This window comes from Moschus berezovskii, chromosome X, assembly GCF_049115385.1.
Source record: "Moschus berezovskii isolate FMDL1 chromosome X, NW_MosBer_1.0, whole genome shotgun sequence".
Lineage (NCBI taxonomy): Eukaryota > Metazoa > Chordata > Mammalia > Artiodactyla > Moschidae > Moschus > Moschus berezovskii.
This window is the reverse complement of record NC_142488.1, coordinates 97393604-97408986: the sequence shown is the minus strand read 5'-3', so window position 1 is coordinate 97408986 and position 15383 is coordinate 97393604. Positions and strand designations below refer to the sequence as shown.

General features: G+C 35.3%; 1 protein-coding gene across 1 annotated transcript in view; it reads right to left on the bottom strand.

Moving 5' to 3' along the window:
• DNAAF6 (dynein axonemal assembly factor 6) overlaps positions 1 to 15383 on the bottom strand; it is a 48482-nt gene that overhangs the window by 31036 nt on the left and 2063 nt on the right. Inside the window, exons 2-5 of the mRNA XM_055393399.1 lie at positions 11106 to 11228; positions 6486 to 6549; positions 4161 to 4266; positions 1267 to 1363 (exon numbers count right to left, since the gene is read on the bottom strand). Of these exons, the coding sequence (XP_055249374.1) occupies positions 1267 to 1363; positions 4161 to 4266; positions 6486 to 6549; positions 11106 to 11225 (387 nt within the window). The 5' untranslated portion in view covers positions 11226 to 11228. The remainder of the gene's footprint in view (positions 1 to 1266; positions 1364 to 4160; positions 4267 to 6485; positions 6550 to 11105; positions 11229 to 15383) is intronic.

Here is a 15383-nt window from a genome sequence, read left to right as displayed (position 1 = left end):
TAGAGTGTTAAGTCAGTAGTTCAGATCCAAAATTTAAGGGGAAAAAAATCCCCTTTTATATTCCCTAATATAAGCTTAGTCATTAAAAGATACAGATATAAGAGATAAGACAGATTCAGGGAAGGAAACATTTCATTCTGATTGACTGTCAACTCATCAGAAATTAATAACCAATCAGATGGTATGGATAGGACAGAGCTAGGATGAAAGAAAATTCAGTCCAGATTAGGTGGTGTTACTAGGCTAGAAATAGTGTTACATCATATGATTCTATCTATTTGTAAATCTTATCCACACGTGTAAACTTATTTTATTTTGTACATGTTTACCAATTTTAAACAAATAGTCTATTCTATTATTCCCTTAGTGCTGCAAACATAGCAACCACTATTTTTAAAGGGCTTCAGTTCAGTTCAGTAGCTCAGTCGTGTCCGACTCTCTGCGACCCCATGAATCACAGCACGCCAGGACTCCCTGTCCATCACCAACTCCCGGAGTTCACTCAAACTCATGTCCACAGAGTCTGTGATGCCATCCAGCCATCTCATTCTCTGTCGTCCCCTTCTCCTCCCGCCCCCAACCTTTCCCAGCATCAGAGTCTTTTCCAGTGAGTCAACTCGTCACATGAGGTGGCCAAAGTATTGCAGTTTCAGCTTTAGCATCAGTCCTTCCAATGAACACCCAGGATTGATCTCCTTTAGAATGGACTGGTTGGATCTCCTTGCAGTCCAAGGGACTCCCAAGAGTCTTCTCCAACACTACAGTTCAAAAGCATCAATTCTTTGGCGATCAGCTTTCTTCACAGTCCAACTCTTACATCCATACATGACCACGGGAAAAACCATAGCCTTGACTAGATGGACCTTTGTCGGCAAAGTAATGTCTCTGCTTTTTAATATATTATCAAGGTTGGTGATAACTTTCCTTCCAAGGAGTAAGCGTCTTTTAATTTCATGGCTGCAATCAGCATCTGCAGTGATTTTGGAGCCCCAAAAAATAAAGTCCGACACTGTTTCCACTGTTTTTCCATCTATTTCCCATGAAGTGATGGGACCAGATGCCATGATCTTAGTTTTCTGAATGTTGAGCTTCAAGCCAACCTTTTCACTCTCCTCTCTCACTTTCATCAAGAGGCTTTTGAGTTCCTCTTCACTTTCTGCCATAAGGGTAGTGTCATCTGCATATCTGAGATTATTACAGCCTTGTATAACAGTCAATTTAACTATAATGGTCATATGGAAAATGGGGAAGAGGGGAGAGGCTTACCACTAAATCCTTGCAACATGCAGTTGACGCATCCTTTCTGGTCAATCCTAGGAACATATCTTCTGTTCCCACCTGCTGTTTGAATACAATTTCATATCTGAAAAAAAGCCAGTGATACAGAGACTCAAATGAAAGAGCAATTTCCTGTCTCAGAGCAGAAAACCAGAAACTTATGAGAACATGTTATTACAAAAAATAAAAGGACAAAATAAATAAAATGTTTGCAGTTTTTAAGGCATGTAGCAAAACATAAAGAAAATAGAAGTCAGAAATTTAGTCAAAAATACCTAAAACTGTAAAGTAGGATTTATGTTGTATATACTTAATTGTCTAAAAATAAAACTTAACTGTTTCAGAGCTATACAAACAGTAAAAGTAGAAGAAAAAAGGAAGGTCCTTTCCTGGAAAACAATGGCTCAGAAGAATAGTGGGCCCATAATCCAGGGTTTCATGGATAGAAAGAAACCTTCTGCCAACTTTAAGCCACAGAGTAGAGTGAGAAAAATCCAGGCTTAGTACTCTTTCTGTCATTAACTGTGTGATCTTGGACAAGTCCCAAACTCATGTGGTCTCAGCTTCTAGATTTGTACAATTTATGGAAAAGGGTGGGTCTGAACTAAATGATCTCTATTGTCTTTTCCACCTCAAAAATTCTACAGTAGAAATATTGATCATGTGGACAGCACAGCTACAACTATAGTGTTTAGAATCTACAGAATCCTTATTTCAGCAAATGATTTTCCTGGTATTTTACCTCACATAAGACAATCCACAAATCTTTCCTAGGCCCCAAATTTGGGACCATAGGGATACAGTGGTTTATAGAAACCCCCAGCCATAAATGAACCCTATCTTTTTAGATGGAATGAAGTCAGCAAACATTTACACATAATCTTGTCTGTTTAATTCTACTCTAATGAAGAAATGGCAAATCTCTGGATAGAAAGAGTAAAGGACAACATTGAATTTCTGACCACTTGCGAACCGGAATACCCAAGGATGAAAGAGGGATTTCTCTGAGTTGGAACAGGACTAAGAGTAAACAGCATTTTGAGATGGAACACTTTTTTTCTTAATAGACTATAACAGCTCCCAGGTATTTACACAGGTGAAGCCAGGTTAAAACAAAACAGAAAGATATTGATCTACATGCCCTGGACTCCCACATGGATTTGCTCTAGCTGTTGCCCTTCCCCTCATCTCCAGATGCAATTTTCCAACTGCCTTCTATATATATTTGCCTGAAGGTCCCACGGCACCTCACAATCCACACACCCAAAATCAAACTCCCACCACTTCTACTTCACTACATTCCCAATCGCAGTTAATGGCTTCACTCTTCACCCAGTCACCCAAGTGAGTAATCTCAGCATCATCTTTGATGTTTTCCTCTTATTCATCATATCTAATCAAACACCAAATCTTCCTTCAAATATCTCTCAGATAAAGACCCTTATACTTCTCTCTAAGGTCAGTGACTTAGCTCAGCTCCTTACTATTTTTATTTGGTAACTTGTGATTCTTCTTTTGTGATCTGCCTGTTCCCATTCTCTATCCATTTTGTTCTTTATCAATTAGAACATTTTGAAATGTATTTGCATAAGATAGAAAATAAAGATTAAAAAATCTTATAAAGCAATTTTCTTCACATCCTGACCGGAGTTCTTGTTCATTTAAAGTTTTGAGGGATATTCTTTTGACAGAACATCAAATATCAGGATGAAAAGTAAAAATTTACTCAGATTTGAAGCTTGCCACATATGGCTGTTTGACATTCACTAAACTATATGACAAGGAATGATTTAATTCTTACCTTTCACAGGAATGTGTGGGCACTGTATAAACATAACCTGGGATTCACTCCCTTGATATTTAAGATGCAGACAGAAATGTTTTAAAATCTCTTTGATTTCTCTTTTTATGAAATTTACTTTTTCTAAAACATTGTTTATTTGAAAGTTGACTACTTTTTTCCAGTTAATTATCTGCAGCCTCCCACTGCTTCTATTTTCAGAACTGAGGTAGAAGATAGAAGCATAAGTTTTTTTTTTTTAAATATTGGACACAGTTTTACAGTCGGAATTAGAAAATTTCTCAGATCACTTACCATAGAAGTTTTCAATAAATTCTAAAGTACATTATAATTCAATAAGTATTGCCTTTGTTTTTCAAGCTATTCTAAATATTCAACCAAGATTTTATTTACATATATTTACATAAGATTTTTTTACATATATTTAAAGTTTAGTGTATTTAATCATTAATTTCAATTATGTATGTAAACATACTTTAATTCTTAAAAGAATGAGTGATTTCATTTATTAGTATGCAAGGCTTTTTATGATAATTCTAAAATTCATATTTATGATTCCTATTGAAAAGACTAAAAAGCAAGCCTTTAATCCTGCCTACAAAATATACTAAACACAATACTAAAATAAGTAGTAAATAAGTCCAGGTAACAGCTGATAATTGGTGGAAGAACATAGCATTTTACTCAGATTATGGAACACCGAGTAATTAAAAACAGGTCTTTGACACAAAAACATGGTATAACAATTTAGTTTGTATGGATGCTTGTAATTTAACTGGCTGGCTTTACCCAGTGGTACTTACACACTATATAACTAAATGATACTAAATATAAATTTATAATGGAAGTGACTGTATTTTTCATCTTTTGCTAGATAATAACTGAAAGGTACTATGTTTTATTATTTGTTTCTGCTCTAAAAGGAAAAAAATAATCAATTACACACGCTTTCTGTGTGTCCCCACAGTTTTACCTTTTATGTGGTAGAGATTACGTTGTGAATCTTGTCAAAAATAGAACAGTATTAGATGACAACTCTAACTTAAAATTCCAAACATGTTCCTGACTTCTTTTGACTTACTCTGGTGTGTCTCTAACATCCCAGGTATCACGATGCTCTGCTCCTTCTGAAACTTCCTCTGGATTCCAGATTTCTTCACAATTTTCACTACTAGTTTGAGGGATGACTGTGAAGAAAGGGGAGATAAAGCTGAAGCTCCTGCCCCTTTTATCCCTTGAAATTCCTCCTGTCCTTCTTCACATTAAATTTGGGATCACTAGAGTGAAACATTTTCTATTTGTAATCACTAGCTTGTTTTTTGGTCAAAAGAAGCTAAATTAGTAACAATTGACTTAAAGTTTTTAATTAACACACAACCAATACACTGAAGAGTTGTAATAATATATGTAGAAAATTTGGAAGAGATATATAAGCAAAAAAGAAGAAAATAAAATAATCTACAATCCAACCACTCATAGATAGTCAATGATAGCATTCTGGTGTATATCTTCCTAGTCTCTCTCTGTATATGTGTGCATATCTACAAATATATATATATACACATATAAAACATATAATATATAAATATTTAGTACATAAAATAACATTTAATATAAAATATATATTATATATAATATATTGCACAACATATGTGCAAAGAAATATTACACTGTTTTTCAGAAACAGATAGGATCATATGTAAAATATTTTTACATCAAAGAACAAATCAAACATGCAATCAAGATGATTTGGGTAGAAATATTTTATCTCGTACTTAGCTATATTATTGAAGGCAAGAGAAGGGGACAACAGAGGATGAGATGGTTGGATGACATCACCAACTCAATGGACATGAGTCTGAGCAAGTTCTGGGAGTTGGTGATGGACAGGGAAGCCTGGCATGCTGCAGTCCACGGGGTAGCAAAGAGTCAGACATGACTGAGCGACTGAACTGAAGTTTTGTTATATAAAAGCCCTTCAATACCTTCTCCATGCAAGCCTGACATAATTCTTTAAAAATTCTATCAGTGAAAGAAATTGGAAACAGTTGAGACAATGATTGTTTTTAATCCAGTATTTTCCTCATGTAGACGTAAGCTCTAAAGAAAATCTCTCTTACTTGTCTTTTATGTCAAATTGAGCATGTTCCTGGGTTTCTACATGTCATATTTGAATGTTTAAAAGTAAATAAGCATGCAAAACCCTAGCTTAAATTTGTTCCAACTATCGGGGCAGCAAATGGCAACCCACATTAGGTACAGAACAGTATTTTGAGTCTTTCAAGCATTCCCAGAAATGTACCTGATTGTCAGGTTTTCAGTTCTGCCAGTTCTTTTGAAATGATCTGTGTCTATCTAACATGGGCTTTGTAAAGCATAATTACAGTTTTATATATAAAGTTTTACGTATGACTCATTGTTCTCAGAATTTCAGGATTATTAGACATAACATTATAAGAAATACAGGCAGCACAGAAATACATCCAAATTTGAACTAGTCTTCTATGAAGTGAATATCTCTTGAATAAGGCAAATAAACTCTTGAGTATGTAGAATAATAACTACTGAAATTTTAAAATTGTCCACTCAGACATAATTTTAGTCATTATTTTAAACATTTTTCCAGACAAAATTTGTTACAATTACCTAAGTACTTCATTTCCTTTCCCAGTCCATCCTCTGGTAACTGGGATCATGACCAATAGAATTAGAACTTTCTAGATTTTTTAAGTTGTGTAAAATATTCAACTCTGTGAAAATGTACAAGTAAAACACAAGTAAAACATCCAAAAAATATTTATTCTAGTTTATTGGACCCATGACTTTATAAGTCACCCCATGGGCTTTAATTTATGTTTTTCAACATGAGATGAAATATTGTAGTTATTTCTTTTATTGTGTTTTCCAGAAGACTATTTGTTCAAAGGGGGAAATGACTCTATTTTGATCTCCACTGTAGTCTCAGAGATGACCATTCTACTTGGTACATAATAGGCTCTCAACAAATATGTATTTAATGAATTAATGAATGAATTCTGTGAAACTGCCAGAATACAGCAGCATAGAAGGTGAAGAAGCTAAGCATCTTGGTAACTAGACCCTAAATAATAAAAAAAGTTCTCTAACTACATGGACTTTCTTGTTTTTTCATCTCAGGAAATATGCCCCAAAATGTGAATAACTCAAGGCAAATTAACTTCAACTACTAGAAAAACAACTTACCTGCAACACAGAGTAAAAACTGCATCTTTATATGTAAATAGCTGTTCATCATCCCCACAATTATTTGAGTTCATTGTTGATAAGTGCTAGTGTTAGCATTACTCTCCCTATAATTTTGCTCCCAAAGAAGAGAGTATACTGATTATATTGATCTACATGCTATACTTCTTATAGTATAACTTACCTTTATTCTCTTCTCTTTTTGGTGGTCCAATATTTCCAGGTCCCATGGCTCCCATTGCTGATGACTGGAGGAGAAGAAAAAAGTCTAAGGTTCTATAATTACTACTTGTATAACTTATATGACCAGTAATACTTTAAATTTGATAAGCTTTCCAGGTACAATTTCATTGAGCTACCCAGTTTAATTATCCATTGTTACACAACCAAGAGACATATGTCAAGTATTATTTTGAATGTGTTTTCCTTGTCCTTTCAAAAAGCATTTGGTTTAATAGACCCTAAGGCAGAATTGATCTTTGATCAGACTGAATCCCCAGTTCCAGCCCAGTGAATCATGTATTTCTGGGGATAAGGGAATGAGGGACATTCATCTCTTTGAAGATTATAACCAAGCATTAGTATAAGAACATGGATTTTGGATTTTGGCAGTTGTCTGGTCCTAGTTAGATGGGGAACAGAAGTATGGGAAAGTTTTATAGAAATGGAAACAAACAACTAAATAGAGTCCAACTATTTAGACATCAAACAACTCATTTAAAAGTCTTAATAGCTTTTACTTCTTTCCACCGTGGGTATGAAATACTTCGTCTCACCACCTCATGACACTAAATGAGTGAATTTAAACAGCAACCCCAAAGTAATAGTGTCAAACACATGATGAACCACTTCAGTCTTCATGCAAATTCAGATTTACTTTGTCATCTTCTGCACAAGCATACATACCCCGCCCTCCCCAACACACTGCTTATAGGACTGCCCCTGGCTCACCAGCAGAAGAGTTTTCTTTTTTCCACTAAGTATAACACACATTCAATTCAGTTCAGTCACTCAGTCATGTCTGAATCTTTGCGACCCCACAGACTGCAGCACGCCAAGCTTCCCTGTCCATCACCAACTCCCGGAGCTTATTCAAACTCATGTCCATCCAGTCAGTGATACCATCCAACCATCTCATCCTCTGTCATCCCCTTCTCCTCCTGCCTCCAATCCTTCCCAGCATCAGGGTCTTTTCCAATGAGTCAGTTCTTCCCATCAAGTGGCCAAAGTATTGGAGTTTCAGCTTCAGCATCAGTCCTTCCGAATAATATTCAGGACTGATTTCCTTTAGAATGGACTGGTTGGATCTCCTTGCAGTCCAAGGGACTCTCAAAAGTCTTCTCCAACTTCTTCCACAGTTCAAAAGCATCAATTCTTCAGCGCTCAGCTTTCTTTATAGTCCAACTCTCACATCCAAACATGACTACTGGAAAAACCACAGCTTTGACTAGATGGATCTTTGTTGGCAAAGTGATGTCTCTGCTTTTTAATATGCTGTCTAGGTTGGTCATAACTTTTCTTCCAAGGAGCAACTGTCTTTTAATTTCATGGCTTCAGTCAGCATCTGCAGTGATTTGGAGCCCCCCAAAATAAAGTCTCTCACTGTTTCCATTATTTCCCCATCTATTTGCCATAACACACATTATACCTTCAATATACTGGTAACCACTTCATTGGTCCCGCTCAGGAGTTCTTTGATATTTCAAGAAAATCCCAATTTTTTACTAATTGTTCTTGCTGATGTCAGATTCTGTAGCTCCAATTCACTCCATTGCTGGCAGTCAAAACTTCTTATCACTTGGCGCTGGCCAAGCAGTGCTTCTAACTCTCCCTTTCCAGAATCCTGCCCTTATCTCCCAAGATTTCAGACAAGTACAAAAGTTAAAATGTCCTGTTTGGTCAAGAGAAATAGGGTCTGTCCTTGAAAGCTGGTGGAAAATCTCACCTGTCTTTATTATGCTAAATTATTCCAACAGCTGTAGGTTATTAGTTATAAATTAATCTATAACACTTCAACATTTTCTCAGGCAGTAACTATTCCTTTCCAGAAAGTTGCTTCAAAAGTGCTATGTCTGTGGTTAAGGTGTTGTTGTTTAGTTGCTAAATTGTGTCTGATTCTTTTGTGACCCCATGGACTGTAGCCCACCAGGTTCCTCTGTCCATGGGATTCTCCATACAAGAATACTAGAGTAGGTTGCCATTTCCTCCTCCAGGGGATCTTCCTGACCCAGGGATTGAACCCACATCTCTTGTGTCTCCTGCATTGCAGGCAGATTCTTTACTACTAAACCACCAAGGAAGCCCTTAAGGTGTTATAGGCGTTTTAATGTACAACTCCCAAGATAATATTCTGTACATTTTTTTTCTTTTAAATCACTAAAGTCATATAAAATTGTAGTGCTTTTCTTAAGTTATTAATCACCAGAATACTAATAATACTAACAGTCAATCAGGGTAAAGAATTTTTTGGAACATGAGGGCCTCTTGTTTTGTTGAGTGTTGCCTTCCATAGCAAATAAAAATCCATAGAAATAAAAACTTGAACATTCCTGACAAAAATTGGTATGCCCTCTATGAACACTGATGATTGGATCAGTATATCAGAACAGAGGAGGAGTTTCAGTTAACATAATGAAAATAAATAATTAAAAATAAAATTTTCATGTGAAAAGATGGATCAGGATAATAAAAAACAGTAAAACCATCTGGCAATTGTTTCTATAAGATTATCATTTCAGTCTATACCATGAATCTACATCCAATTATCTGAGCAATTTATCATTGCAATTCATGCCACCCTGCAATACGTAAGGGAGTTAGAACATCCTTGGTATGTTATCTGTGCAAAGTGGTGAACCTTATTTCCCAAGGTCTTAAAATCCCCTCGTGAGTTTAAAAGTTAACAGACGTATTCTTTCCCAATCTCCTATATTCTTAACAATTCATGGTGAGGATAGTGTAAATAAACCAATGTGTATGCAACAGTTCTAAATGCTGTTTACAGTAAGTGTATTTTCCAAAACACATCACTCTTGTAATCATTCTGCAGTTCCCAAGATTAATGCATGTTAAAAAATGAAAAGTCATTTCTCTCCTGGAAAATTTAATAGTTCATTAGAAACATTAATTATTCTCTAACTGTTCTGATACTCCAATTCTATATCCTCTAATGATATCTGTACTGTGGCGTCTGAATGACCAATTATCTCAAAATTGCTTATAATCCAGATATACAGAATTATAGATTATTATAGTAATTTTCCTCTATAAATTGTACAATTTGGTAAAATGATTCTAGTCTCTTTATTCTCATAAGCACTCATCTTTCCCCTGAAAACGCCTCTAGTTGCAAATAAACATCACCATACATAAATGCCAAAGGAAACAGGCTTTGTAACCAGGATAAATTCTTATCTCTGAATCTGTTCCAGTTACAAGTTCCATTTCACTTTATTCAAGATCACTATTTCTCAAGCACTGACTATACTTTTTCTACATGGCATAACCTTACCTTTCCCAGGATGTACCACTCTATCTCAGCTAAGGTAGCAAAAATGAGTTTGCCTTCCCAACTTATTGGTATATTGCTCTTAACTTTTTCTTCTGTGTCTTATTTGTTGTATATCCTCAGTGCTGTTATTAATGACCTTATTTTTCTTTCCTTGGCCTCTACTAAGAATTTTCCTTGACTAAAACTTCTTGGTTACTAATTCTGGCTCCAAGCCAACTCAGTTCCCCTCCTCTACAAATTTTATTTCCACCCGCAAGTCTTACTTGCTCTGTTCCACCTAACTTCTTCCTGGAGGGTAGAAGCTCAATCCAGTGTCAACCTGAACCACTGAATTGGCTGCCTATTTAGATTATACTACTTGTTTTTCCACACTATCGGAAAAAAGAATTTGGGGAGGAGAAAATTGATACGTATGTTCATGGGATATGGTTTATTCATGGTAAACTGGCCATGATAACAAAGAACATTAAAATAATTTAAAGAAAATTGATATATTCTGCTATACTAGGAGATTTCTGCTTTCAAACAAATTTTGTGTGCCTTCACATTGGCAGTCTGATAGTCAAAGTTTGCTAATGTCCACGGAGATGGAGAATGGAGAGCAAGGGGTTACATGGAAGTGTTTTGAGTATTCTGAGCATACTGGCAGTGAGTGTGAAATAGTCAAAGGTCAATTCATGCAACTCTCCTACCCAAAATGAAGCCCATCCTGCTTCTGCAAGACTCCCCGAGGTTCCCTTTCCTTACCCCAAATGCTATTTGGCTAACTAGATTCCACAGCTCTATCTGAGCATGCAGCCGGAAGCCAATTTTAATAGGCTGAAGCTAGTTTGTCCCATTATTTGGCTCAAAATATTTTCTGTTCTGCTTTCATGTGTAGACAAATCAAAAAAATTAAGGGTTTGGGGGTTTAATTAATACTGCCTAATTAAAATTATTTGTTTTATAGAAGTATTGTCTAGGCTTAAAAATCCTAGCTACACTCTTTGCATTGGTTGTCAAGCATTCTCTGGCCATAAATATAAATGACAAACATTTTGAAATGTGGCTATCGCTACCATAGTTACAGAACTATTTTCCTATTCAGTGTTCAGGTAGTTTAGAAAAAATATAATTATGTTTGCTAGAAATGTACTAGAGGTTATACTCTCATGCATAATGAGCCCTGCAACCTCCTGTGAATGTATTAGATGACACAGCCCTGCTCCCACAGCAAGACTGGAACAAGTTGTTCAAATATAGTTTCACGACTTAGTGTGATCAAAACTAATTCATCTGTAAGTATACGACCACCTGTTCGGACTCAAAGTCATCTTCTTCAGGATAAAGTAGCTTAGAGATAGCTTGTAATGCCGAAACAGAAGAAATTGTTTCAATTTCCATATTTTCATTTTCTGCATTTTCAGATTCCATATTCTGAGGAAGAAGATAATCAGAAAGAGGTATTTTAGTTTTCTATTTTATTTAAGACATGAAGATTTTTCTAAATTGTCCTATTGCCCTACTTTCCCTGGGTCGTTCCATGATCTCTTATTCCTCCTTGAAAATCCTTGTAAACTCCTTCAAATATATATATTGTGCTGATTCACAGAGACTCACAGACTCACAGGACAGCAAGTAGAGAGAAGTATTCAGCTTGCTTTATTAAAACTTTATGCTCAATCTAATAAGAATTTCTTGAGCACCTACATACATAGTGGTTCTCAGGTTTTAGTGTGCTTAAGAATCACTGGGGAATTAACTAAAAATGCACATTCTTAAACTCTACCTCTAGAGAAAGGGTATGTCAGTGTCATGTAGAATGTACATCATTATTTAGAAACGTACTTATGTAGACTACCTTTTTACCTTGTCTCTTTTATGCTGTCTAAGCTGTATATTCTATTTAGTGAACTGAAAAGGATGTTTGCTGGGGTGAATGTCTCAAGGAAAGTTATTCATTTCACACTTTTGCCTCAGGCAGCCCTGTACTTTCTGTTATTTAAAATTTTAATCAACCCTTGGTGATGCCTCGCATTATACGGCTGTTTGAGGCCTCTAGTGAGTTGGTTCATTAACTTTAGTGAAAGTTCATGGAAACAAATTGTTTTCTCTTGATTATAATAGTGATACTATATATGTCTATTGTGGAAATTTTAGGAAATAATACATTAAAAGTAGAAATAAGAAAATCACAAATACCTGTACTCCTACCAACCAGATGTCAGTCTTTAAAATACTCTCTACCATTGTATTTAGAGTAGGAGTTCAGGATTTTTAAAAATCTTGAAAGTGTCAGACTCTAATGAAAAACCTGAATAAAGACTGTAGAATTAGGCTTATTATTAGTGATTTGGGCATAAATATAATAGGAATCTTTTCTACACTTCTGCTGATATTTTTCAAACATTATTCTATAAAATTAATTCATAGGAAAAATTTCTTTAGTGCTTATATTAAATGATCCATTAAAATGTTTCCATTGTGCATAGAAAAGTAATATAAAAGGATTCTCAAAAGAGTGCTGGTACAATCTCCTGTCAAAATCAACTGCATGTAATGGCAGTTTACAAATCTATTGTTTTACTCTTATGTTTTACCATTATTATGACTTTCCTTTTTAAAGGGAAAACTGATCTGAATGCTTATTGGAGATGTCAAGGGTATGAAACAAATGTTAAATAACTCTGCACATCTAGCATAGAGGCAAGTATATCACAGTGGTTAAGAGTAAGGGCTCTGGAGTCATGCTGCCTAGGTATGTATCTATCATTTACTTCCTACTCTGCGACTCTGGACACATCATTTAATCTCTCTATACCTCATTTTCCTTATCTATAAAATGGGAATGATAATAGTGCTACTTCATAGGGTTGTTATAATCATTAAGTAGCTTAATGCACATAAAAGAGCTGGGGAAAGTGCCTCGCACATAGCAAGTACCCAACACATGTTAGCTATTATTGGTTCTTTAAAAATTTAACTTTGCTGGGCATGAATATCATTTCTAATAATGATGTCAAATAACTTAATGATAAAACTCATTACACTGAAAACTCATTAAATTGGAAAAGGTGAAATAAGAGGCAATAAAACAGTCTTCTCTCACAGTATGGTCTGGTAGTCTGCTATGGAAATGAATAATTGACACATTAAATTAAATGAAGAGGCTCCTGTTTATATTTTTCAAGTCCTAGCTGATTATGTGTTCATTAAATATTTACTTAACATTAAAAGCAAAAAGTTTACTGAAACATTTTCTACCTTAGACAACGAAAGGGAAAAATGGATCCAGATATCAGATGCAATGATATAAGTGGTATTTTGAGTTGAGATTGTACAATGAGACTTTTAAAAAACAAATATAGCAGAAATTGTTTTATTATTCCAGCATTATCTACTTCATAGTATTGTTGTGATGGCTATATTATGCAATGTGGGTGAAAGAGTTTGCTAAAATATGAAAAGCTTTCTAAAAATATTATTATTTGGTACATAGTGCCAGTACCACAGGAACATAATGATGAGGACTGGTAGAGATCAATGGTGGGCTGGTGAGAGAGGAAGAAACTGGAACCAGTAGAGCTAACCCAGAAGAAAGGCATTCAGAAGTCCCAAATACAGCAATCAGAACTGCTATTCATGCATGCTTATCAGCTTGGCAGTGACATGGCAGCGAGAGTTTCAGGACATGAACAGTGTTTCAGCAGAAAGGTTGAATAGCCATGGTTACAGCAAGGTCTATTTAGGTAAAGCAGGACCCTGGTCCACAGTTGGGGGTACAGGAGGCAGGGTGGGGTTTTGAGGTGGGAGATGGCAGCCAGATAAAGGTTCAGAATATGGTAGGGTTCAGCATCACAGCTAGAAAAGAGAAGAGGAACCAGACACTCCATCAGAGGCTTTCTAATGTCCCAGGAGAGGTTATGAAGAAAGGCTGTGGTTCATTAGGTACATTGGATACTGTATTTAGGAAAAGCAGATCAATTCTAAATGCACATCAGTGGGGAAGTACCTCTGGCCTTTGTTCTCATTTGGTGAGAGACAGAGCAGTGTTGGCAATGGGAAGCTACACCTGGAAGCTGAGTGTCTTCAGTAACTAGAGCTGGTATGTAGTCAGCAGCTGGTGAATACTGAACAAAGCAAGATTCAATTCATACAAAAGTTGATTTCCTAGTCATCTTGGAAGGTTATACATTGATGGAAATTATGCTATCAATGCTCAAAATATTTTGGAATTGCCTTCATATGTATCACCAAAAAAACAGGTGTCGTTATGGTATCACTCAGTTGGATTACACATCAGATTTGTCTCCAAGTGATTTCTAGCTATATCTATATATCACATCTACTTTCAAACTATGAAGATCTGATACTTTGAGGATATTCAAAAGAATGAGCAACAAGCCTTAAAGCGATTCTAAAAGAGTAGTTTCAAAAGTAATTTGAGCAATAACAACAGCATTTTAATAAGTGGATAGTCTCCCGAAGTGACTCTTTGAAGGGAATACCACTCCTTGGGATGTAATACAAATCACAATAATTTATAATAATGTTCTTTATATCTGAACTATATTAGGAATCAGAATTCTTAAATTCCAAATTATGCTGGCATAGAATGGCATAGATTCGTACTTAGATAGATTGAAGTAGAAATATCATAATAAAGTTGGTATACCAGCAAAAATAATTTTTACCATAGCAACTATAATAATCACCTATAAGCACAAAATAATAAACCATGACAAGCTTCTCGATTTTGTATTCCAACAAACAAAAAAATCAGTAATATTAATATTAATCAAAGAACTCAAAGTATCTAAAGAGAAAAACAAGAATTTGAATTGTTGGAAAACTATATTCTAAGTTCAACGGAAATGAAGATTCTACTAGCTTTTAAGTCTAACAAATCAAGAATAATTCATTAAACTATTAAAAACCTATTGTAATTCATTTGATACAAATAAATCATATTGGAAAATTTAGAGCAAGATGCCTTTTTATGAGTTATGCACTGTTATTTATTTGTAGGACTATCTTTTATTTGTAAATTTGATATAAAGTTCATTTTGAGCCTGGCAATCAAGGACCTTCAGAATATAACCCCAGCCTAATTTTCTGCCTTTCCATCCTATTATTCTCCTACATGTAATTGCATTCTGTTAAAAACTGAACTTCTTATTAAACATACCCTATAATCTCCTGGAATGTATTCTTCCTTTTGCTTACAGTACTGAGAGCATAGTGATTTTTCTGGCATTGCCACTTAAACAGGCCAGGAATAAATTTCAGGCCAGTTTAAGTAGGAATTTCATTTTAAAAATACACTGTTAAATGTTTTCTTTGAGGTTTGGTTATATAGAAAATAAATTTTCTAGACCCCCCCCTTTTGTTTTCTCTCACCCTCTTTTGCTGGCCAATTCTAGTGGCAGAGTTTTCTAGACAGTACCTTTCATTTTTCCCACATCAACTTGAAACCTTAGGGCCTTCACAGGTAATGGGGGGATCTCTCTTGGTACTAGCCACAGTGAGCTAAAGGGGCAAATGCTTCAGGATAAGCTCTTTAACCAAAATACTGGAGCCATTTAGGGACTA